General features: G+C 33.0%; 1 protein-coding gene across 3 annotated transcripts in view; it reads right to left on the bottom strand.

Moving 5' to 3' along the window:
* Window positions 1-1,524: 1,524 nt before the first annotated feature.
* The window catches only part of Cortactin (cortactin), a 119,342-nt gene continuing 95,438 nt past the window's right edge, over window positions 1,525-25,428 (bottom strand). For all 3 annotated transcript variants that reach the window (XM_085824040.1, XM_085824042.1, XM_085824041.1), the window contains one exon: window positions 1,525-8,894. In XM_085824040.1, coding sequence (XP_085680166.1) covers window positions 8,811-8,894 — 84 coding nt within the window. In that variant the 3' untranslated portion in view covers window positions 1,525-8,810. The remainder of the gene's footprint in view (window positions 8,895-25,428) is intronic.

The following is a 25,428-nucleotide window of genomic DNA, read 5'->3' as shown; positions in this document are numbered from 1 at the left end:
CTATAACAGTTGCAAGTGGAGAGAGATATTTTTCAAAATTAAAATACATACAAACTTGTTTAAGATCGTCTATGATGGAGACTAGGCTGACAAATCTTGCTCTAATTTCTATAGAGCAAGATACACCTAAAGAAATTGATCTTTCTGACTATGTTCGAGAGTTTTTGGAAATGAAGGCAAGGAGCTTTTATAAAATTATAGCTAATGTTATAAAATAAAAGTTGTTACCCTGGTAAAAAAATCATTCATAAATAAATATTTACACATATTTTGGCGCAATTGAAAAATATGACTATGCTTCAGTCTTGTAGATTTCTTTACTTCTGACGAAGAGGGTCTTAAACCTGCTTGCCCTAGAAATTGTTTGAGATCTTAACATAAATCTACACCAAACTTAAGGTTATTGTGTTACTAATTTTGTTTCACTCAGCGTGTTTCTCTTCTATTTTCACAGAATATATTGTTTTCAATGTTTTATAATATAACCAATTATTTAAGTTTGCTAAATTAAGCAAAAAAAACTTAGATTGGTGCAGATTTTATATAAAAATTCAAAACATATTTGTATGTAAAACCTCTTGGATTTTATATAAAAATCTCCATAAAACTAAGCTTTCTTACTTTTCTTAATGCTATACTTTACGTGACATGTTCCTTTTTTTATATAGACTTATTCATTTATTATCAGTATGTATCTCAGTGAAAGGAGAGAAAAGTCTGTCTCTCGCACGCACACAAAAAGTCTTAAATAACTGATTAAAATCATCTGATACCCAGACTAAAGCAAATTTCACACTTGATCAAGGGAAAATATTTTCCTTTTTATTCTTTCTTAATGTTACTTACCTTTCAACTGGTTCCCTAAGGATGTGCTTTTATTTTTTAAAAAATAATCCAGATGCAATAAAATTCATCATAAAAACACTGGCTCGTGAAATCCTTGATTTTTTTTAACTGTAATCCTTGATTTAACTTTTAATCCTTGATTTAAAAATTTAAATTTTTATTTTTAAGCACATTAAATTTATTGAGGGGGGCCCCAGGAAAAATTTTTGCATAGGGGTCAAAGAGTTCTAGTTACGCCACTGTGTAAATGTATAGTGTCCGTGCAGCATGGGGGCATTCTAAATACGTGAAAGTCCTCTCAGGAGGTTGGTGGTAGAGTAATAGGGGTGGGAGATAATCGGACCCGTCCCCTAGAGTGCTCTCCATCAAAATTGGGGGGTGCAACTGAGCTAAATTGCACTGTCACTTGTAAAGTGCTTAAGGCTGTTGCCAACAACAGGCATAAACGTGTGCTCCTTGTCACGAGGAATTTCTTGGGCTGACTATAAGTCAGACAAGTAAGCATTAGCAACAACAACACACTTTCAACTGTCATTATTAGTAACACTTCAAGTCGATTATAAAATAAAATGAAACTTTTTTTGGATATTTTCTTTCATCTTTTCTTCCCCCTTATACACTAGTGTTTTGATAAATTACATAATAAAATTTTATAAATTAAATAAATTCAAAAGCAAAAAAGAACAAATATTTAATTTATTTTTATACAAGTTTCAAACACAAAGAGAGGTGTAACTTCAATCATAGAAGGCAAAATACACAAAGATAAAAGAGAATTTGTTCTAATCAATAAATTATCAAAAGGGGGGGGGAGAGAAATTTAGAAAACTTATAAAGTACACAACTGAAAAACTTTAACACTAACTAGTTTTACATCTGAAATTTGTGCATTTATTAAATTTTTTCAAACTTAACCAGTTCTTTAACAATAAACATTGTTATTTTTTATGACACTAGCAAAATAAACTTCTGTACAATACAATCCATACACTCCACTAAACATACAAGTGGTCATGCATGAGTAACTTTTCTCCATAACACATAATTAAAGTAATAACATAAAGTATGAATTCTTACAGTTTGCTGGAAAGAGTGCAAAATGGGTTTTAGAATTTAAAACAAGATTTCGCCTTTCTGAAATTACGCTCAAGCAAATTACTTTTATATGTTAAATTAACATTACTAGAAATAAAAGAAAAATACATTACTATTACTGTGACTATAAAATACATTAAATGAACACCAACAACAAGATTACTTCAGTTATATGAAACATATGTATTGATAAGAAGATTACTTCAATTACAAAGCATAACTTCACATGCCAAAGTTAAGCTTATATATTGAATTAACATTCATCCTTTGATGCATATATATATCAGGAATAATATTAACCTCTAATATCAAGTCAGTAAGTCAGCTTTTCAGTACTTTTGCAAAATATTTTAGTCTAATATATAGCCTTTCAGCTACTTCTGGAAAATATTTCCATCTGATACACTTTTGTCTCTATAAAAAGGGGCTTTTGCAATAAGAAAAGTTTATTTCATCCCCCATAAAAGAGATTCAAAAACATATTTTTATATATGTTTTACTGGAGTCTTTTTTTTTTTTTTTTTAAATAATAATATGCATTTGAGAAATATAGTGGAATCTCAGATCATGAATGCCTCATTTCACAAACAATTCAGTTCATCAACATAAAATCAACTCACATGACAGTTATGAATACTCAAGTCAGCAATGTATGTTTCTGAGATAATCCCTACCACATAATTAACAATCAGGGATGTTTGGAAATATCATTTTAATATTTTCCATTGCTTAACCCTCATTAATGCAGACTGGCAGCAAGTGACTTACTGTTCTGTGAATTTCACCTGAATGAAATTATGGTCAAATTGGAATGCATACAGAGACTTTGAATGCTTTAATATTTTTTACTTCTTTTCTTATCTACAATACTCTGTTTCTGGGCAAAAACCATTGGTTAAGGAAGTAAACAATGAAGACGTGGAGAAGTTACTACAGAACCATGAAAATAAGCTAATCATGAAAAAACTATGACTTTATAAGCAGCAATAAAAGACAATTGTGGAAGAAATGGAAGAGGAAGAATGAAAAATGATCCCAGTTCTCTAATCCACCATGGAGTAAGATGACTGCTTTAACCCTTTGACGCGCGTAGTCACGCCCTGAAACCACTAATTTTTGAATTTTTTTCTCCTCCTCTTTCTGAAATTTTTGAGTGAAAATCGATTGATTATTGATCTTTTACCTCTAAATAACACAAAATGACTGCAGAATTATACATGTTTTAAGTCTTAGTACTTCAAATCAGATGCCTTTTAAAATTCGTTTTCAATGAGACAAAATAAATTCCTTTTATTAATATAAAAAAAGTTATTCATCACACATCATGATTTCTATCATAAACAATAAAAAGTAGCATTAATTAAACTGCATATATATATATATATAAACCTCTATATGTATGGCACTTGCTTTGCGGTTTCAGGGTGCGACCACTGCCCCAAGTGGGCTCAGTGGTCGTGCCTTGAAACCACTGCTCTTCACAATGGCGTTTGCTTGCTTATCAAATAGAAATGTTTATTTTTACCCGGATATAGATAAGGGGTTTTGAAACCAAAGAGTTATTTTATTACTAAACAATACATGCACCTGCTCAGTAAAAAGGTCTTTCTTTTCCAAAGACTTTTCTCTGACCTCAACACACTTGCTCCCCAAGCTAGTATTGTGATTTTATAAATTATTTCCTGCGGTTTAAATTTAATGTAAATATACTTTTCTATAATTAAAAATAAAAATCGCTTAAAGTTTTATTTAAATTAAAAATATTTTCTGAATATTTTGGGATGAAATACGAATATAATAAGTATAAATGGGAAACGAATTTTCCGTACCAAAGCCAAAAAGACCAAGTGCCGCCCAATTAACATAAAAAACTGCAAATTTCATATGCCAGATGAAAAGAAACTAAATAACACTGGACATATACCAGTGAAATTTAGATCTAGGCAGTGTACATTTTGTAACACAAGGAAGAAACCTCATAGAAGATACATGTGCGAAATGTGCAATGTGGATCTATGCATGTACGAAAAAGACAAAACATGCTTTGATGTCACAAAAAAAATTGTTCTTTGGGGAAGGGGCGAACAAAAATAAGTCTTTTTTTTTTTTTTTAATCCTTATTTTACTGAGTTTGTTTATCCATTTATCCAAATGTCATTATTTAGGTACTTATAGTTTCAATGCTACAGAAAAATTACATAAATGTTTATTTTTTAATTTTTTCTGACGATTCACTTTATAAAATAATGTAAAAATTTATATATAATGCAATTCTTACCTACATTTTTTTAAAAATTCGTAAATTTCGTCATTTATTGGAAACGTGCATGGAGAAAGTTTTTTTTTTTTCCTACTCCCTCAGTAAGTTTCAAAGTCCTAGACGTGCGGCCACACAGTGCGACAACCACCCACAGAACAATGGGCAAGAGCAGATTTTTTTAAAATTCATATATTCTGTCTTTATGATCATAATATTCAATTTCTACAGTTTTTAGTTTAAAAAATTATAAAAACAATATTGCGCGCATCAAAGGGTTAACCTAATGATATCATCCTAATAAGCAGCAACAAGCTACAGCATAAGCATTTTCAAGAACAATGCCAGGTTTCACTTTAGAAACATTTTAAGACATAGGCAACAACAAACCACTAGGACAAATTTTGAGCAAAACTAAGGCTTAGTGAATCCCAGACAGAGTGGAATGGTGTTCGAAGAAAAAGATAAAAGAAATTATCCCCAAAGACAGTTATCTAATGTTTTTATGAAAAGGGACACCTAATCCAAACAACAACTTCTTCCTTATTATTTCCCACTTATGCCATCCTCTTGCCTTCATGCAGGTACTGAAAAATTAAATCAAGTTTTCATCTATTTTTAACTGTTTAATGTTACATTCATTTTGTTGTTTTTAATGTTTCCATTGGTACAAACTATGAATTTGCTTACAAAGTACTATTGAAAAGTTTGAATAAACAATCATTTCTGGTCCAGGAATGAATTAATCTATTTTACATCAATTCCTATGAGGAAAATTGTTTCAATTCACAAACAGCTTTCAAGAAAAAATTAAATTTGTGAAGTGAGGTTTCACTGTGCAGAATTTTTTACACATTTTCTGAAAAATTCCAAAGCATCATTTTCAAAGTAAATTACATAAATGCAAAACCTGCCACAGAAAACTTATATATGTATAACCACCTTTATTAGCATACTTTAAAAAACTGCATTTACATTATAAACATAACAGACTTTTTAATGGAAAGCAGGCACTGAATTTTTGTTTAATGTAAACTTCTCTTATTTCAAAAGCTATTATTATTTATGAACTTTGCAATTTAAATTACACGCATGAAAACAAATATAAATACAATCACAATGATAATTAAAAAAATATTGTACTTTTTCTCTATGAAATTTGATCATTTTGTCAAAAAAAATCCTGTTCTATCAGAACTTACAACAATGGCTAAAAAGTTCATCTCACAACAGTTACACAGTTCCCATAAGGCAGTTGTAACATGTAATAACTTCATTTAGTTGTGCTTAAGGCCTTTGACAACATTTAATTTCCATCTGAGGTTTTTAAAGCTCTTAAAATTTCTATTGGTGAATTTTACACAAGAAGACCTTGAAAGAAAATAAAACTAAAGAATGGCTCATGATTATATGAAACTGTACACATCCTGAAACAATACAATATTTTACATTTATTTGGACAGGAAAAGTTCTAAGTACGCATCAAAAGTACAAAAAATAGAATTCAGTTCAATTTGTTTTTTATACATCACATCATGATACTTATAAATTTATAATTTAATTTGAGAAGCTACAATGTAGCATTTTCAGTGTAATATAAAGTAAAGGGAAAAAACATACTGTTACAATCCAAATTGAAAACTGATTATATTAACACATAAGTACATATAATTAAACTAGGCAATTTTTTCAACCATTGTTTTAATTTTTTAATTTAATTCAAACTTTATTGAATAGTTTTTATTGAACTCAAATGAGGTAATTGTTTAATTACTCTGATAATAGAATAGTATTAGAAATATGAAATAAAACTAAACACACTCTCACCATAAAACATATAGTATGCATTCTTTGAGAGATTCTATAAGTGGTAAACACATTCATAAATGTCTGGACTAAAGTACCTTGAATTATAAGAATTTAAAAAAAGACATGAGTGGCAGTTAAGCAAATAAAATTTACAGTTCACATAAGTATGACATTCTAATTATGTCAAGCAAAGACTATTCTTTAAATAATTAGTGATAATTAACAAAAACTTAAAAAGACATGAAATTTGACTCCTTAACTGAGATTAATAATGCTTCATAAACTATTTCATCAAAATTTTCTTGGATGATCATAAATAATAAAAGTATTTCATTACAAATAAAAAAAAAATGGCATGACTTGCAATTTAATTTCCTTTAATCATTAAAATAATCAATATCTGTAAAAATTTAGAAAGTCATACCTTAACATTTGCTTGATAAATTTTACATATTTCATAATTTTGCTTTTCCATATTAATTATCCCTAAACTCGCTACTCTGATATTCTATAGATGCTCACATACATTCAAACTCATTACAAATTGCACTTGTTTGTATATGTAAATCTTCATGCATATGATACATTACATACCTTTTAAACACTAGTAAGAGAATAAAACTATTAAAATTCAATAATTAAAATATAAATTATTAATAAAAAAATGTATGGCAGCTATATTTTATTCTATGACTGAAATTTATTTCCTACCATACACTTACTTTTTAATTATTCTAATACTATTTAAAAATTTTTTGTTTGACTCACAACTCCAAACATACATAATTAAACTGTCAATTAATAGCAGGTGAAAATTCCAACCTTATGATACATTACTAAGTACACAAAAACTGGAATGTTGTTTCAGTTCACATAGCAGGAAAGCAAAAGTTAGAGAAATAACTTTAAAGTACAAAATGATTGTGAAGTTCATAAAACTGGAATTATTTTGATCTTGATGAGGTTATAAAACCCCCAAACATTTCCACATCAATGTTGAGATAGATATTAAAAAAACGTATGACATAACACAGGTTTAACGAAAACCTTTCAACAGTATAAAACAACTCTACAATGATTAATACACATAATAAAAATTTTGGCACAGTACGTTTTAAACAACTTCATAAGTTAATTTGTGGAAATGGAAACAGACAGAAGATATTTGAAATTACTGCAAATATAAAAAAATTTTCCTTACTGACTAGCAGAACATAACATATACTGCTGATGTACATGGGCACAAACACAGAAAGAAAAAGAAGATATAATTAATCAAATTTGATTTATAATTGCATACGATCCCAAAATGGGAAAAATGTTACATTCACTCGAAAGCTACTAAAATATACTACCAGAATACCTCAAGCATCAAATCATACATATACAAGACATGTAATTAACATTTCATCTGCAACATGTAAGGAACAGATAAAGAAGAATAATCAATGATGTAAAAATATGATTTATTGAATGACAGTTATTAGAACAGTAAAAGATTTGCAAAAAAAAAAAAAAAAAATCTATGAAAGGCAAATATTAAAAGAGCAATCTAAACCACTATTTCAAAAAAGTAATATTGATTCAGATTATTATTGAAGCTGTAATCAGAATCATGTTGAATACTTTGAAAACCAGATCATCAATATATTACTAAAATTTTAGTAACTTTCAACATCGTACTTTTACCTTCACATTAGTTTCTATAAGTAGTGTAAATTATACTAGAATTTAAAAAATAAAATACTGATTGGCTTGGGCAATAGTATCATGTCACTGTCAGCATACACTCAATCTACATTAAAAAAAATTGGTGGTAAACATTGCTTTTTTCATTGAAAATAATGACAAAACAGGATTATTGCACTTGATATACCTAAATAAATTGATCAGAAAATAAAAATTGGAATATATATTACCTTTTACAAATGTGTTAATTTTTTATCATTTTCTATCTCTCAGAAAAAACTTAATTTTGCCTTACATTAAATTCCCCAAACTTCCTTTTTATTTTAATTTATTTAATTTGTTAAAGCATGGAAGACAAAAATGCCAAAATATTACTTTATACAGAAAGATTTTATAAAGCAAAACTGATATCCATAGTAAATGACCAGGTAAATAAATCTGTTATTTGCAAATTAAAATTGACATAGTATCAATAAGTACATGTATAAAATGTTTTAACATTGTTGCCATCATTCCTCTTAAAAGAGATTTAATCGATGATCAGAATTTTATTTTTTTTTATCACAAAACAAAATAATTAAGTACTCATTTCTATTCGAAGTCAAATTGTATTAATTATTATTTTTTTTAATTCTAATGGTAACTAATTGTAATATCACAGATTTATAAGTCTTTCTGATGCAATAAACACTAATTCTTTAAACTGCAATCTTCAACATTAAAACATATGCTAATTTTTTTACACATTATTAGAAATCTTTCCATATTATAATAATCATAAACATATAACTACTTAAACACTTTACTATTTTGTAAAGAAAAAGAGAGGAGAAATATTTTTTATACATTAATGAGAATTAAACAAACAAGAATAAAACATTGAAAAGTATGCAGCAAAAAAGAAAGAAAATGAGCATCATTTACACACTTGAAAACCTAGTAATTATACTGCATATACTTAGCACACTAATATTTCTGATTCATCAGTTAATTGATAAATTTCTAGTAGGGAAAAATTAATGTTAAAATCTTAATAGTAACCAAAGCCATATCTTAAATATATAATCAGTCTACAATTGAACATTGAAAAAAGTATAAATTACAAAATACACAATTATTGCTGTAGGAGTTGGACGTAATTGGAAGGAAAAAGTCCTATTTGTCCTCTGCACTCTCCTCTCCACCACCCTTCATCTATCTAAAATACATCAAAGAAATTGAAATGAAGGTTTACAGAGTAATTGCAATTCAAATGCTGCAATTGAATATGTTAACGAATGAAAAAAACTGCAAGCAGATCCAAACTGAAAGTTATGCACATATATAAGGTGCTCCAAAAAGCTTGTTATGAGATTAATATTCTTCTAAATATTAACCCTGAATACTGTAAATGGAAGTAAATGTGAAAAAAAAGGGAGTACAGTTCTATATCTCCCGTTCTACTGAGCCGACTAATAAAATTCAACTTGTGTTTTTCATGCCTCGAAAGTGCGACTTAGGATATGTACTAGATTTACATATATCGTTGCTCTAATATAGGTATTTTGACACAAAATCGATCATTGTTTTTAAATGACATGCCAATTTTTTTTCAATATTTCGATTCTACCACTCAAATTATACTAAACTGCCAAGTTTTGTAAAAAATCACACAAGTAGTTTTTAAAAAATTGGCTCTCAAAATTTTAGATCCTCAAGGTTAAATGAGTTTGGCATATATTTATTAATATCTCATTTTTTATTAAACTTATTTGATTCTTTCTTTCACGTTTCAAAATTTAGGTTCATTCCAAATAAACTTTGCCCTTTTTTTATGATTTATTTTTAAATAATTTTTATAAATTTTTTGAAACACATTTTTAATTATAACCTATATAATTTTTACCATCATCTTAAAGTAGATGTATTTGTAAGCATACCTTCAAAAAATTACGATGTTTTATTCAAAATTTCGTGAATTCAAAAATACGTGAATTTATATATTGGCGCACTTTAAAATTTGGCATATTTGTTGAAAACGATAACATCAAATATGGTTTAGCACTTTGTTAAAATTATTTGAAAGGAGGAACGATGTGACTTTTTTCTGCTTGTGCACTATGTAAAAGGCTAGGAACAATGTGACTTTTTTCCAGTCCTGCACAATGGAAGGGAAAGGAAAATGGGTTGCCATATATTAAGAAGTTTACCAAATGCTAGGTGCAAACTGAAAAAAATATGCCCAGATAAATTCATGAATTTTTCAGTAAATTTTGCACCAAATTTCACCAAATTTAATATTTAAGCATAATTTGAATTGTAGAGTCGAAATATGGAAAAAAATTGGTATGTCATTTCAGAAAAAAGTCTGATGTTGTGTCAAAATACCTATGTTAGAACAATGTTATATATAAATCTAATGTATATCCTAAGTCGTGCTTTCCAGACATGACAAACACATTTGAATTTCGTCAATCAGTTTAGTAGAACAAAAGATATAGAAGTGTCCCCCCTCTTTTTTTTTTACTAGAGGGGGGCATTGACGTGGGTTAGGGGGCGATGGCAGATTTGTAATTTGATTTACTTTATATTTTAAATTTCACTAGAATTAAAACCTACCTACTACAGAATAACGAATACTTAGTTTATATTTCTACCCTGTATGATGGTATAAATACTTAACATAGATTTCGTAGGATAGCCCACACGCCGTATGTGCGTACGTTATAAAATGACGAAAAGCATACAGCTGTGTAAATGCATGAATCGCCAAATGTGACAAACATTCTGGGGGAAAAGACTAACTGTGGGAGCCGATGCACTTATGATGTTGTGCTCCGTAGATGTACTGTCCGTTTTCGTTTGGAGAAACCTTCAGCGCTTTTACGCATGCATCAGGTCTGCTTCGAGTTCATCAAAATAGAGTTGAGACAAAAGAGAAATGTTTACTTAACATGCATGCTTCCGTGCTTCTGAAAAACCGGTCTGAGTAAAAAGTCCATCTCACCGTATCACCCTTTTTCAGAATAGAATCGTCGACAGGTGGCGGTTTTGCAATACGAAAACGGACTGTACGTGATAGCAATCGGCTGGTTCATCGATACTTGTCCTACTTGCTCAGTACGATTGAGCGTCGAAAGAGATAAACGAGTTTGTGCATGTTTGTCTTATTCTTGTAGGTGCTTGCTGTATTTAAATCCTATATAAAAGCTCGTAATTTTTCTTATATTTTCATTAGTGGTTTCGCGCGCTATCTTTAAACAAGTATTTAAGTTCAACACTTTATTTACATATTTTTTGGGGAAAAAAAAAAAAAAAAAACAGCCATGTTGCAAGCAAAAAAGAAGAAACGGCAATACAGTGCAGAATATATTAAATATGGATTCATAGAAAATTCGACAAACCCATCTTTGCCTTTGTGCCTTCTTTGTTCAAAAACATTTTCAAACAAAGCGATGAAGCCTTCAAGACTTCAAGATCATTTAAATAAAATGCATCCAGATAAGAAGGACAAAAATGTAGCCTATTTTCAAGATCTGGAAAAGAAGCATAATGCCCAGCCAAGTGTATTGAAACTTTTTTCGATGGCTGCTAAGCAAGACGATGACAGACTTCAAGCTTTATACAATATCTCTCTGTTAATTGTTCAAACAGGTAAACCACACACCATCGGAGAAACGTTAATTTTGCCAGCGATAAAAGAGGTTATAACTACTGTGCTCCATAAACTGGCAGCAGATATAATTCGAAAAATTCCTTTGAGCAATAATTCTGTGCAACGACGAATTGATGAAATGGCTGAAAACATTGAAGAGTCATTGTGCAATCATCTGAAGACTAGTCAATTTTCAATTTAGTTGGATGAGTCCACTTTACCAACTAATGAAGCATTGTTGTTGTCTTATGTGAGGTTCATTAAAGATGAAACAATATGTCAAGAACTTTTATTTGCTAGAAATTTAGAGACAGACACAAAAGGAGAAACCATATTTAAAACACTGGAAAAGTTTTGTGATGAAAAAGAAATTCCCTTGAAGAATATTATATCAGCTGCTACAGATGATGCTCCAGCTATGACAGGGTCTCAGAAAAGCTTCATGTCATACTTAAAAAACAAAATTCCTGATGTGATTGCTGTACATTGCATTATACATCGACAGCATTTGGTTGCTAGAAATTTAAGTGAACGACTGTTTCAATCATTGCAACATGTCATCAGAGCAGTCAATAAAATCCAAAACAACTCTTTAAATGACAGATTATTTAATCAGCTTTGTGTTACAGAAGTGCGTTGGCTATCAAAAGGAAACTGTCTGACTCGTTTTTACAATCTGTTTGATTCTGTCATAGAGTTCTTGGAAAACAAAGACACAGCATTGCGCGAAAATCTCATCACATCAAAGAATGATATCGCATACCTGACAGACCTTTATACATTGTTTAATGATATGAATCTCCAACTTCAAGGCAATGACTTGAACTTAATAAAAACAAAAAATATCGTCGCTGCTTTCGTAGCCAAGCTGCTCTTACACAAGAAGAATATCGGCAGACGTGAGTTCCATAATTTTCCCAATTTATCAGTATCCTGCAACGACAACTTGCTCGTCTACTGCCAACATTTGGAAAATCTTCACAGTGATTTTATTGAAAGATTCCAGGACATTTTGAAATTGGAAATACCAGACTGGGTGTTAGATCCTTTTTCAAAAGTCAACATAGCAATATCACCCCAGTTGGAAGAAGAACTTATAGAACTGACAACGAACGAGGAAATAAAAAGCAAATTTAAAAATGGCTACCAACAATTTTGACTATAAAAGTCAATTCCGCAGTTGTACCCTGGATTGTGGTCGATCGTTCAACAATTTTTGATATCATTCCCATCGTCATATTTGTGTGAACGTGGATTTAGCGCTGTCACAACACTGCTTACTAAAAAGAGAAATCATTTGCAAGTTACCAAATGCGGTGACTTACGACTGTTTTTGAGTAAAATCGAACCTGATACCAACAAACTTGTTAAAAATCATCAAATTCATCCATCCCATTAGATTAGTTTAAAAACCAAAATTGATTACCTATCTATATTGTTTCTTCTAATTTGATTAAAATATATTATTAATATTATAAAGTTGCGTTTTAATTGCTCTCACTGGTAAAAATTTCTAGTTTAGAATGTAAGTTTAAACACCAGAACCGACTAATATAGCACACTATAACTAAATTAATTAAAGTAATGAAATTGTGGTTTTAAGTTTTAGAAGTGTATAAAAAATGGTGGGCGATGAAAAATAATTGATTTTCAAAGGGAGCGGTAGAAGAAATAAGTTTGAGAAACACTGGGTTAGAAAGTGGCTATCAAAAAAAAAAAAAAAAAAAAAAAAAAAAAAAAAAAAAAAAGGGGGAAAGTAATGGCTCTATCTTCAATAAAATAGCATTAAGCATTAAATTTATTTATTAATTAAACAAATTTAAATAGCCCACATAACAATTCAATCAATTATAATGATGGCTATTTAAATTTGATTTAAGTAATTAAACGTATCTAAGTGGACTTAGCAACATAAAAAAAACAAACCTTTTTTATTCACAGTACTGAGAGTATTTACACAAAAATCTTCACCTTACTTAAAAGTTTTATAAACAGAAATAGTCACAGCCACCATTTCATACATGATACATAGCACATGGCTGCTCATCTTGAAATAAGAAAAACCAGGAATTCCTGGAAGGTTTTCATGCTATGCGGTGACATTATGCTAGAAAAAACCCAAACTGCCTTTAACTCCCTTTAGGATGCATGACTGAGGTTACTGAACCATTTAAAATATGATTCAGATAAAAAAAAAAAAAAAAAAAACACATTAAAAGCTTAGCTTACATGAGGTATTTTCTCCCCGCAGGCCTTCATGGAAGCCCATTCGACATATATTAGAGAGGTCTGGAGTTCGAATTTTCGCGATGGCATTGCGAGTTTCTTCAGTTTCCTAACTTTGAAAAAATTCTAAATGACAAGTGCTGCCTAAACTAAAAGGTGGGTAATTCATCACCATCAAGATAATGATAATTCGTCACCACTAAGAATTGGCAATTGGGTCCCCTAATCCCCAGCCTCTCTTTAAAAGGGCGAGTATATAAGGTACAGGGTTGTCACTCAAACAGGAGAATGAAATTCCCTGACTTTTCCAGGTGTGTTTCAAGAAAATTCCAGTCTATCTGCGTAATGTACGTTGGCTGTGCTAAGAGGTAAATTAATTATGGTATTACTTGTATTGTGTAGCAAATTCACTTAATTATTCAATAAATCCCAGAGGATATTTATTCTTAATTATTCTTGGTATACTTTGTTTGATAATTTTGTTTAGTTTTCCACTTAAGAAACTTAATAAAATTTAAGATATATATATTGGATAACAAATGTATGTTTTATTTAATTATTACTCATGATCATCACCAGTTCAACACGAGGCTAATCCGGTCCTTATAAATCACAACACAATGCTAAATAGTTAGGTTAGATTTTAGGTAAATTTAATTTGCGTGAGGTATGTTCTTAAAACCTTAACACTTGAAAACACAAATATAATTATAATAGTTGTTGTTTTCTCCACTGAAGACTGAGATTAGAATCTTCCCAATCTGGAATAAAATAAGGCTTTTTTTGCAGACATTCTGCAGCTAAATGAAAGAAAGAAATCTATTTTAATAAATTGAGGTATTTTATGTTTATTTTGCAGCATACATAAGGAAAAAATATGTGCATTAAATTTCGTGATGGTATGTCATCATACTGCTATAATTAATTTCAGGATTATGCCAGAGAAAATTTCCTGAAATTTGGAAATATTATTTACTAATAATAAATAAATTTAGAGGGAAGAAGCAACATTAAATTATATGAATAACATAAAAATAATTACTTAAAAATTGAATTAGAATAATCATCTATATTTTAGCGAATATAGTTATATTACATGGCTAGCCTAGATGACTGATTACTATTTTTTTATTTTACTGCAAAATGGCAAGGTATTTATTAAAAAAAAAAAAAAAAAAAAAAAAAAAAAATAATAAAAAAAAAAGGTTTAAAAAGATTTTGCGGTAAAATTCTAGTATACGGTAAGGCTTTGGCACGATTTTGAAAATTGTCGCCAAGACCAAAATGACCCGTTTACTGCGCATCAAGATGTCGCCAAATCCCATTATTATTCTAACCAACAAAGAACGTCTATGTAAAGAAGAAAAGGTTCCATACAAGTAAAATGCTATTACGCCGCTAGAATGCGGAGGGAAAATTTGCCAAGGGATTTGGCGACGGAACCTGGCGGTCAGAATTATCCTCTCCGCGATGTGTACAGGAAATTGAGAAACACGTGTTAAGAAGAAACGCTCTTTGACAAAAAGAAAAGTACGAAAATCCGTTTTTAAATTATTGCGAAAAATCCAAGAAGAAACGTTTTATCAAAGGACGTTTCTTCTTGGATTTTTCGCAATAATTTTAAATACGGATTTTCGTAGTTTTTTTTTTTTTTTTTCTCTGAAAATAACTAATCCATGAATTAATTTACTTGCGCCAAAAAATATTTTCTTTTCCTTTACAGTTTAACCACTTGCGCTAAGACTAAACTTCACGGTTGCGGTGCCGTGCGCTACAATATAACAAGCGGTAAAGTGTCTCATTTACGCCGCTCCGCATCTGCGAGTGCAGTCCAGAGCAGTAACTCGAGAAATAAACAATCTCGTTGTTAGGCGACGTGTGCACCACGTTATTTTCATTTTTGCGATAAATGCTTATCGACGTGGTGTTCACGTCGCCCGCGGTTTGAGACAAAAGCATCTTGACGTGCGTGGCACGTCTTTTTAGCGCAAGTGGTTAAAGAAATTTTAAACGATATTCATTTTATGAACTCTTGATAACGTGACCTTCGAACTTCGACACCGGTTTCGAGCTTTGGTGACAGATATATCAGACATGCACAGCTGTTTCCCTCTATGATGGAATGGAGCCACAGCCACGTCTGTTGCAGAGAGATTTTCCTTCTTTACAATACATATTCTTTGATTCTAACCTCCATAGTACCGTATACTAGGATTAAACCCATTTTGTTTCATACGAGAACAGGTACTTTCTTTAGTTCATGCACTGCACATGCGATTCTCGAGAATACTGAAAACCAAAAGTTGCTTTGCCTTTCTAAAAGACAATCAAATTGGAGCTGCGAAAATTGGCTCTATGCCAGCTACCCGAATGACACTCACGTGATACATAATTCGTCAAAAAAGTTACCTCTTCCGACGTCGGCACAAAAATCGCTTTTTTTGGCGGGATCGTTGTATGAACTTCCCTGACTTTTCCAGATTTTGACAAAAATACTTAAAATTCCCTGACTTTTCCCTGAATATTTTGGTCAATTTTCGAATTCCCTGACTTTTCCCGGTTCTCCCGGTTTTCCAGGTAGCGTGGCAACCCTGAAGGTATTCCCCCCTTTCTACATCACCTCATGGTGTATAGCCCTTTTTCTGCACTGTAATTCTGCATAATGATTTCCATGGTAAAAAAGCTTCCATGATAAAATTTCCATGGGTAGTGATTTCCGTTCTTCTTTCACTACTTTCCAGAGTCCATAACCGTGGAAGGTTCGTGCTTCGAAAGAACGTTTTTGAAAAGACCATAGGCACAATGTCCATATGTGAAATGTCAGGGGACTTTACAGGAATACACTGAAAAGGTATGTATGCACTCTCTGTATCAGTCTACACTTTTTCAAGGAATGCAGTGGAATTTTTTAGTACGGCTAGTTGCTTTACTTCATAGTATGCTGATTTTAACATTTTTTCCCACTCTTCTTATTTTTAATTTTCCATTGTAAGAGAATTCTGTGAAAATCACAAATCCCTCATTGAAACTTTTTTTGCATGGCTGGAACCAGGTTAGTACATTTTCTTTCTTCACTTTCGATAATAAAAGGACCTTTTTTTGTTGCAGTTATTTAGGTAAATCCATAGTTCATCAAGTTGTAGGATTTCCTTTATTTTGCATAACAAATTATTTTCAGTTTAATACCATCCCGGAACTCTTCAATTTCCCTTCACATTTCCTCACCAGGATGTAAATTTAAAGTTAAGTGAAGTGAATATTTAAATGGGTGAATCTGAGTTTATTCATAGTGTGTTTCCAGCTAGGCAGCGCACCTTTCATTGCTATATTGTTGTTATGCTAGTACACCCCTTGGCCATTTCAGATAATTGTCATGCCTGTTAGGTTTTGTTGAGTCAACCTAAGTTAGCCATACTTTAGTGCACTAATCCAGCACTATTCTAGTTAGACTTTGAATTGATTTATGTTCTACATTTAAGTTTCACAACAAGTTGATGGTGTTATTGTAAAGCACAAAGATCGTGTCTTTCTGTTTTTAGTTGGAATTAATAAAGGATTATCTTCTTCCTTCTTTTGTGCTGGTATTTACTCCATGCCTGTGCAAGAGTTTTCCAGGTTCATTTGCAGGATTTCATTAAATTTATGTGAAAAAGAAGAGACAGATCTTACAAAAAACCACAATATATTTCCATTTATCTCCTGCTAAACAGTTTTCATACATTGTTCTCAGATTATTTTATGTTGAGCCATATGTCTTGACGAAAGCTGATAAATATTATGATTTTTAGCTTTTTTAAGTTGTAAATCTTGATTTAATATTTTATTTATTGTTGTTGCAGGTGTATTTAAGGACTTTGCAATTGATTTCTGTATCAACAGATTTTCTCTCGTCACCAACTATTTAACTTATAAACATGGGGTGTAACATAGCAGGCCTCTTATGTGTTACATACCGGGTAACGCCAAATCTGCTACAAAGAAGCTATGCTACATGAGTTAAACAAAAATGAGCAGACATGACATACAAAGGAACAGTCCTTCCCAGAGCTCCGAGGAAGGACTCTGCATACTCTTCTGGAATGTGGGCGGCCTAAATTACTCAAAACTATTATTTATAAAATGGACGCAGATGTTTTCATCACAGTTGAGGCTGAAGCATCAACAGATTTTCCTACATTTCATGATATTACAAGTTTAACCAATTTTTTCTTATCCAGATCAAGACAAATGGCCTTAGGCATTATAAGTGGGCTACAGACAGCTTAGCTTGCAAATTTAAAGTACTCCACAACATGGATGAAAGCGAAAAGCATGAACCAACCTTCATGAAGCAAAGGAACAACAAACACCATTACAACATTCTGGGAGTCTACAACCCCCCTAGACAACAATTAACACCAAACACATTGCTGATACTGCATGACTTAAGAGATCCATGGCACCCAGAGACATTAAGGCCCACTTCCATTGCTAGGGATATCAGCACTAACCCTCCAGGCCATGCTATTGGAAATTTGATTGACACCACAAGTTTGATCCAGATGGCATCTGTTTCCACCTTCTTATCTTTCGCTGGCCACAACAGCATGCCTGATTTACTCTGGCCCAGGAAGGCTTAGAAAGAGGTCTACTTTCAAATTAGAAAACACAGTTGAAGGTTGCTGGCATCAACACTCTCCTCCTGGACATCAGTAAAAGGAAGGCAACACCATCATCTTCTTAACAAGAAGGAATTTTCAAAAAAGTAGACTTAATGAAACACAACCAAATCTCAGATGCAGATCTTCCACCAAGCTTGAGAAACAGCAACCCAAACCAGTTGGCAGCAGAATTTATAAAAAGGATCATCAAAGCAGCCAAAAGGTGCAAGCCAGGGCTTCATAAAGAAGTACAAACTGCTCTGGAACACAAGATTATGGTGTGAGAAATGGCAAAACCCTGACCAGCCCAGCCAAAGTAGCCAATTCTAAATGCAAATACTAAGCCTCTGTTGTCTCTAAGAAAGTTAGATAAAGGATCGATTTGAAATCCTGAGGAGAAATATATAAAAGAAGCGATCTAGCAACTTCAGAATTCTTGGCAATGGATGAACCATTCATTATGGGATAACTTGATATTGCCATCAACTCTACAAAGAACCCCCCCCCGAAAAAAAAGGCCAGTCTGGAAGAATATTTCTGGAATTTATCAAGAACCTAGTGGATGCAGCCAAGGATAGTTTTTGAAACTCATTAACTAACCTGGCAGAAATTGATTCCAAGTTAGTGGAAGAAGGCTGAAATAATCCTTATCTGTCAGAAAGGCAAGCTACGAAATAACCTCAGGAGCTACAGGCCTATATTACTCACCAGTACATGTTAAAAAATAACAGAAAAAATGGTTGAGCTTCGGCTACAAAACTTCTTCGAGACAAAGGGGACAATCAGTGAGCAGGCAAATTTCCACCAACATTGCTCAACTGTCGCCCAAATAGTCAAGTTCACACAGGTGGTCAAGAACGGATTCCATCGCACTTCGGTTGTCCCGATTAATTTCATAGGAACCTATGATAAAAGTCTGGAGAGATCCCCTCCTATGTATGCTGAGAGAACTTGGGGTGACGGAAACATGCTGAAAAGGATAAAAAATTGTGCAAACCTCAGAAAGTGCAACACCTCATCCAAACAAAATTCCTAAATGCAACATTACTGTATAAGCAACTAAGACAAGGCTTTGCACAGGGGTAAATAACATGATGAAATGATGGTTAGCCTAAAAAAACCTGGCTCATTGGGATCAGGCTGCACACAAGATGTTCTGGCAACCGCCTATAAAACAAGCATGAGACCAACTATGATCTATGCATGAAGAGTGATCTTTATGACCAGCAAATCCCAACCTTAAAAAGCTTGACAAGGTTTAGAACAATGCCTTGAGGCTTAAAAACCAATGGCACTTTTTTAACTCCAATAAGAGCAATGGAAATACAAATGAGCACCGAACCTCTCGAAACAAGAAAAGAAAAGTTCACTCTTAAATTCTGGTAAAAGACAAGACATGTAGATCACATACACTGGGACAGCTACAGACCAGCTAGTGCCAGACTCAAAACTCAAATGATCCCCACACTACAGTTAAAAATGAAGTTGTGAACAGTTAAAAATAACAGTTACTTGCTGTATAAACCAACATGCTAAACAGTTAAAAATGAAGTACAAGTTTAACACACACACACACCCAGGGGCGTAGCCATGGGTGCAGGGAGGTATAGTTGCAACCTCCTAAACAAATGGAACTCTTTCTTTTAGTTCAACTAACAAGTTAGCAAAAGGTTTTCTCTGTTTCTTATATTATTTTCAATGTCCAACAAGGTTTTTTTATATTATTCTGTTTCGGTTTCTACAGTACAAAGTTCGAAATCCGGACCCATCGGGACTTCGGCACGACTCCAGATTTGGGATTTTTCCAGATAATAGATCATCAGTTTAAATCTAGTAAGATGGCATGTAGAAATTATAAAATTAAAAATATGAAATCATGATTTATGAACTAATAAAGCATTTATGATCTAAAGAGTATCAAAATTTATATAAAAAAAGGCTTAATATTTATTTGTTTACCTTATTAAACATTTCTTTCAATGTAAGTTGTTTTAAGTTGCTTCATTTTTTGTGCTAATACTTTCTCTTTAATTCTGTAGACAGAGATAATTTTTTGTTTAGTTACATTATTAAAGTCCTGTAACTGCTATTTCGAGAATTCCGAATAACTTGTCAATCGAAATTTTCTGGTTTTCAGTAACTTCTCTGTCACTTTCCTCAGTATCGTTAGCGGTACAGTCAAAAGTCGTTAATTCGGACACCCATAATCCGGAATGATCTATAATCCGGACCTCAAAGCTAAAAACTTTCTGTGCATGCGCTGCGTTGGCACATGCGCACAAGCGTTTTACACGTGCGCGTAAGACCTTGACTACTGCGCATATGCGTGTGCGCAAGTGCAGAATACGTTTTCGCCTGCGTTTTTAATGTATAACGGACGGTGTAAGCTCTAATTATCTATTTCAGTTAATGTTAATGATTGCGTTGTTCCTTAATCTTTGAATTGGATCCCGTTTATTATTTTTTGCAGACTGTTAAGAGCAATTTTATAAAAGTACTAGCGGGCAAGCCCGCCAGCTGAGCGGGCTGAAGCCCGCTGTTATTGGCCTTTATTTGAAAGTTGGACAGACCGTTCGCCGGGATCGAAAGTTCGAGCGAACTATCGGTGTTTAGAGGTTTTGAGCGGGCTGTGTCCGCTTTATTCACATATCCATCCTGAAGATCCATCCTGCATACATGATACACATGCGGAAAATCACGAAAACACTTAGGCACTCAGCCCGCTCGCCGGGATTGGAAAGTTGGACCGAACTACCAGTGTTCAGCGGATTTCATACATGATACATATGTTCAGCGGATACTGCATACATGATACATATGGCTAAAATCACGAAACCACCCATGCAGCCAGCCCTTTCGCGGGTATACGAAAGTTAGACCAAACTACCAGTGTTCAGCGGGCCGCGCCCGCTTTATTCACCTATGCATCCAGAAAATACTGCATACACTATACACATGCGGAAAATCACCAAAACACCCATGCAAGGAGCCCGCTCACCGCGATTTGAAAGTTGGACCGAACTACCGGTGTACATCGATTTTACCTGGGCTGCGCCCTCTTCATTAAGGTATGCAGGCATAAAATACTGCATACACGATACACATGCGGAAAATCACGGAAACACCCAAGCAGCCAGCCCGTCTTCCGGAATTCGAAATTTGGACAGAACTACCAGCGTTCAGCGATTTTACCCGTGCTGTGCCCGCTTTATTCACGTATGCATACACAGGATACTGCATATACGTTGCACATGCGGAAAATCACGAACATACCCATGGAGCCAGCCCACTCGCCGGGATTCGAAAGTTGGACCCAACTACCTGTGTTCAGCGGATTTGCGCTGGCTGCACCCGTATTATTCACATATGCATGGAGAAGATACTGCGTACTCGATACACATGCGTAAAATTACAAAAACACCTATGCAGCCAGCCTATTCGTCGGTTTTCGAAATTTGGATCGAACTACCAGTGTTCTGCGCCCGCCTTATCCACGTGTGCATCCACAAGATACTTCATAAACGTTAAAAATGCAGAAAATCTCGAAAACACACATGCTGTCAGCCCGCTTGCCGGGATTCGAAAGTTGGACCGAACTACCAGTTTTCAGCATTATATTCACGTATTCATCCAGAAGATACTCCAAACACGATACACTTGCGTAAAATTACGAAAACACTCATGCTGCCAGCCCGCTCGCCAGGATTCGAAAGTTGGTCCGAACTACCAGTGTTCAGTGGTATTGCGCAGGCTGCGCCCGCTTTATTAATGTATGCGCCCCCAATATCTTGCATACACAATATACATGTGGAAAAGCACGAAAACACCCATGCAGGCAGTCCTTGCGCCGTGATTCGAAAGTTGGACCGAACTACCAGTGTTCAGCGACTCAGCCGCTAATGGGCCGTTGTACGAAATATAATCACGAATATTTTCGGGTTTATTATTCCAAGAGAATATTCTTTATGAAAATTCATTTTTTTAAACATCAACAGAATCCGCACAAAATTACAAAAAAATTGTTTCACAAGAATACAGTTAAATCAAATTTAAATAACTCTTGCGTCATTGCTGCAAGGAATGAAATTTGAGTTTAAGAAATATTCTCTATTCGTATAAAGCTAATATTCAATTAAATTTTAATTGTAAAAAAAGATAATTATTATTTTTGCTGCGAATTAATTTACAATATCATTTAAATTCAAACAGGATATGTAAATTAAGTGGATGTATCTAAAGCCATGAAAAAATATATTATTCGAAAAAAATAATTTATTATTCCAAAAAATAATAACATATTTAAAAGAAATAGCGCTTTCAGGTTTATTTAATTAATATCTCAGCTAATTAAAGTTGTACAACTTCAAGAACGTCATCATTTAAATTTAATGTAATATAACAACTTTTACACAATATCAGTAAAAGAAATAATGTGGAAATAACCTACCGCCGCAATTATCCTCACCAGACATAAAAAAAATTGCAAAAAGCAGCAGTTTATTTAAAATACCTACATTAACGAAATATTTTCAAAATACAGTGAGTTAACATGCAATCGCGTGCTTCAACTTCAGAATATTAACCTTGATTTTTATTTCCGGCCGTTCAAGAAAAATGAGCATAAAAATTAGCGTTTTCACAGTTTTTAATTAATATATCAGCAGATTAAAGTCCTACGAAGATGAGAATGGTATCAATGGATTCGCAGAATTTTTTAGAATCCGAAGATACCTGTCTCGAATTCCAACTCAGCACCGTTCCATAGTTATTTAAGAAAAAAGATATTGACACGTGACCTTTCGCCATCACAAATCTGGAGCGGAAGCAATTGTCCCCCCCCCCCCCGGCGCTTTGCAGAAAGTATTTTTATCTTATCTAATTCGGAGACAGTTGCCACTCCGAAAAATGAAGTAACGTTTTCGCCGTTTTTAATTAATAATTCCGCTGATTATTGTCGTAAGATGGGACCGGTATCGATGGATTTGTTGATTTTTTTCGAATACGGTGATATGCGTTTCGAAGTCCAACTCCTCTCCGTTCCCGAGATATTCCAGAAAAACGAATTTGGCACTCAGCCAAATCCCTAAAATAGGGGAAACCCGTGAAAGAAAGTGCAAAACGTAGGGGAAAAAGCAGTTTTTAATTAATATCTCGGCTAATTAAGGTCGCACGAAGATGCCGATGGTCAATATAGCGAGCCACGGGAATTCCGAATCCAACGGTACCTTCCGCTAAGTTCTGCACCCAGCCGTTCCCGAGGAGATGATGTTACAAACACACAAACACACAGACAGACGCGCACAGATTTTAATAGTATAGAAACTTGAAATTTCGATTATGTCAAATAGAATTTCCGATGCTGGAACTTCCAAAGGATCTACAAAACGAAAGTATGTTTCGATGTCCAACAAATAAAAAGTGGAATTTCTCCAAAAAATGGATAAAGACATGAAGAATGTGACAGAGAGGTTAGTGAAAACGAAAAAATTTCGATTGACAAGTTAGTCGGTATTCTTGGCACAGCAATTAACGGGACTTGAACAGCGGAACTTTGTAACAGAACAAGAAATTATGTCTGTTTATAGAATTAAGGAGAAAGTATTATCATATAAAACGAAGCAACTTAAACAACTTACATTTAAAGAAATGTTTAATAAAGTAAACAAATAAATATTAAGCTTTTTTTTTTTTTTTTTTTTTTTTTTTTTGTAAATTTTGATACTCTTTAGATCATAATTGTTCTTTATTTCATAAATTACGGTTTCATATTTTTAATTTTAGAATTTCTGCATGCCATCTTACGAGATTTAAACTGATGATCTATAATCCAGAATCGCCAAAGTCCCGACGAGTCCGGATTAACGACTTTTGACTGTATTTTCTGGATCTAGAACCATACTACAGATTTCGCCATTCATGATATAAAAACTTCTTTTACATTATCTTAACTTATTATGGCTTCTCCACATTTCTTTACAAAATCGGTTAATTGGAAAATTTCACAGTTGTTTTGCAATATCTGAAAACCTTTAAAATTAGCGGCTATCATCATCAAATTTAGTTATCCTTCACTATATATATTTGGCTATGCATCATGAGCTTGGCGGCTAATGACAAGTTGTTCAGTTAAATTTTAGCTTGTTTCTATCGTGCACCGAGACAATTAAGCCTGAATTGTATTAGTTTAGTTATTTAGTATATTTACAGTGGTGGCCAAAATTGTGGACACTTTTGAAAATTTTTATGTTTTTGAACTTGGTATATATCATTTTAAAGACAATTTATTACTGAATTCAATACAAAACACAAAATTCAATTATTTGCAATACAAAAAAAGTTATATGTACTTTAATAGAAATAAAACACACAGTTATGAAGTGGTTTGTAATGTCTAGCTTTCCTGGACAATCACTGTTCTGAGAAATAACCAATCAAATGTTAGTAACTGCCAGTAGAAGCTGACATCATGTTTACACTTGAAACAATTCATTATTTTGCTTTGTTCTGTAGAAGGAGGACCTGTTTCTTATACACTGCAATTACAAGTAGGAATTTCTGTAAAAAATTTTAATATTTAGTCAAGAAGCAATGACATCAAATAAAAGAGTAGATTGGACACCTAGAAAGAGATGTAATATTATTGTGTTACGAGAAAGTGGTCTTTCCTATGCTGAAATTGCAAGACAGGTGGATGGTTCAGTGACTACATCTGGAGTCCGAAAGTTTTGTTTACGATATCAGGAGACAAATTCAATAAAAAACAAAGAAGGAAAAGGCCGAAAAAGATGCACCACATCTATTGATGACAGAAGAATAAAAAGACTATGTCTCCAAGATAGAAAAATGTCATCAGTGGCCATCAGAAGTGATCTGAATGATGCTGGTGTTTCTGTCAGTTCAAGAACAATCAGGAGATTAACAGATGTTGGACTGAGAGGTAGAATTCCATGAAAAAAGCCTTATCTTAACTTTCAGGAACAAAAAAAAGAGTACAGTGGGCAAAGGAACACATTAATTGGACAGATGATCAGTGGTCACAAGTTATATGGAGTGATGAAACTAAGATATCGTTATTCGGTAGTGATGGGCGAAAATATGTAAGACATAGAATAGGAGAAGAGCTACATCCTGACTGCATTCAAGCAACTGTGAAGAACCCAGATAGTGTTATGATTTGGTCATGCATGTCAGCAGATGGTATTGGTCACCTTCATGTCATCGATTGGACACTG

Source organism: Stegodyphus dumicola, chromosome 9 (assembly GCF_044657685.1).
Source record: "Stegodyphus dumicola isolate Sdum_Otavi_A_Nest chromosome 9, ASM4465768v1".
Taxonomy (NCBI): Eukaryota; Metazoa; Arthropoda; class Arachnida; order Araneae; family Eresidae; genus Stegodyphus; species Stegodyphus dumicola.
This window is presented reverse-complemented; position numbering and strand designations above follow the sequence as displayed.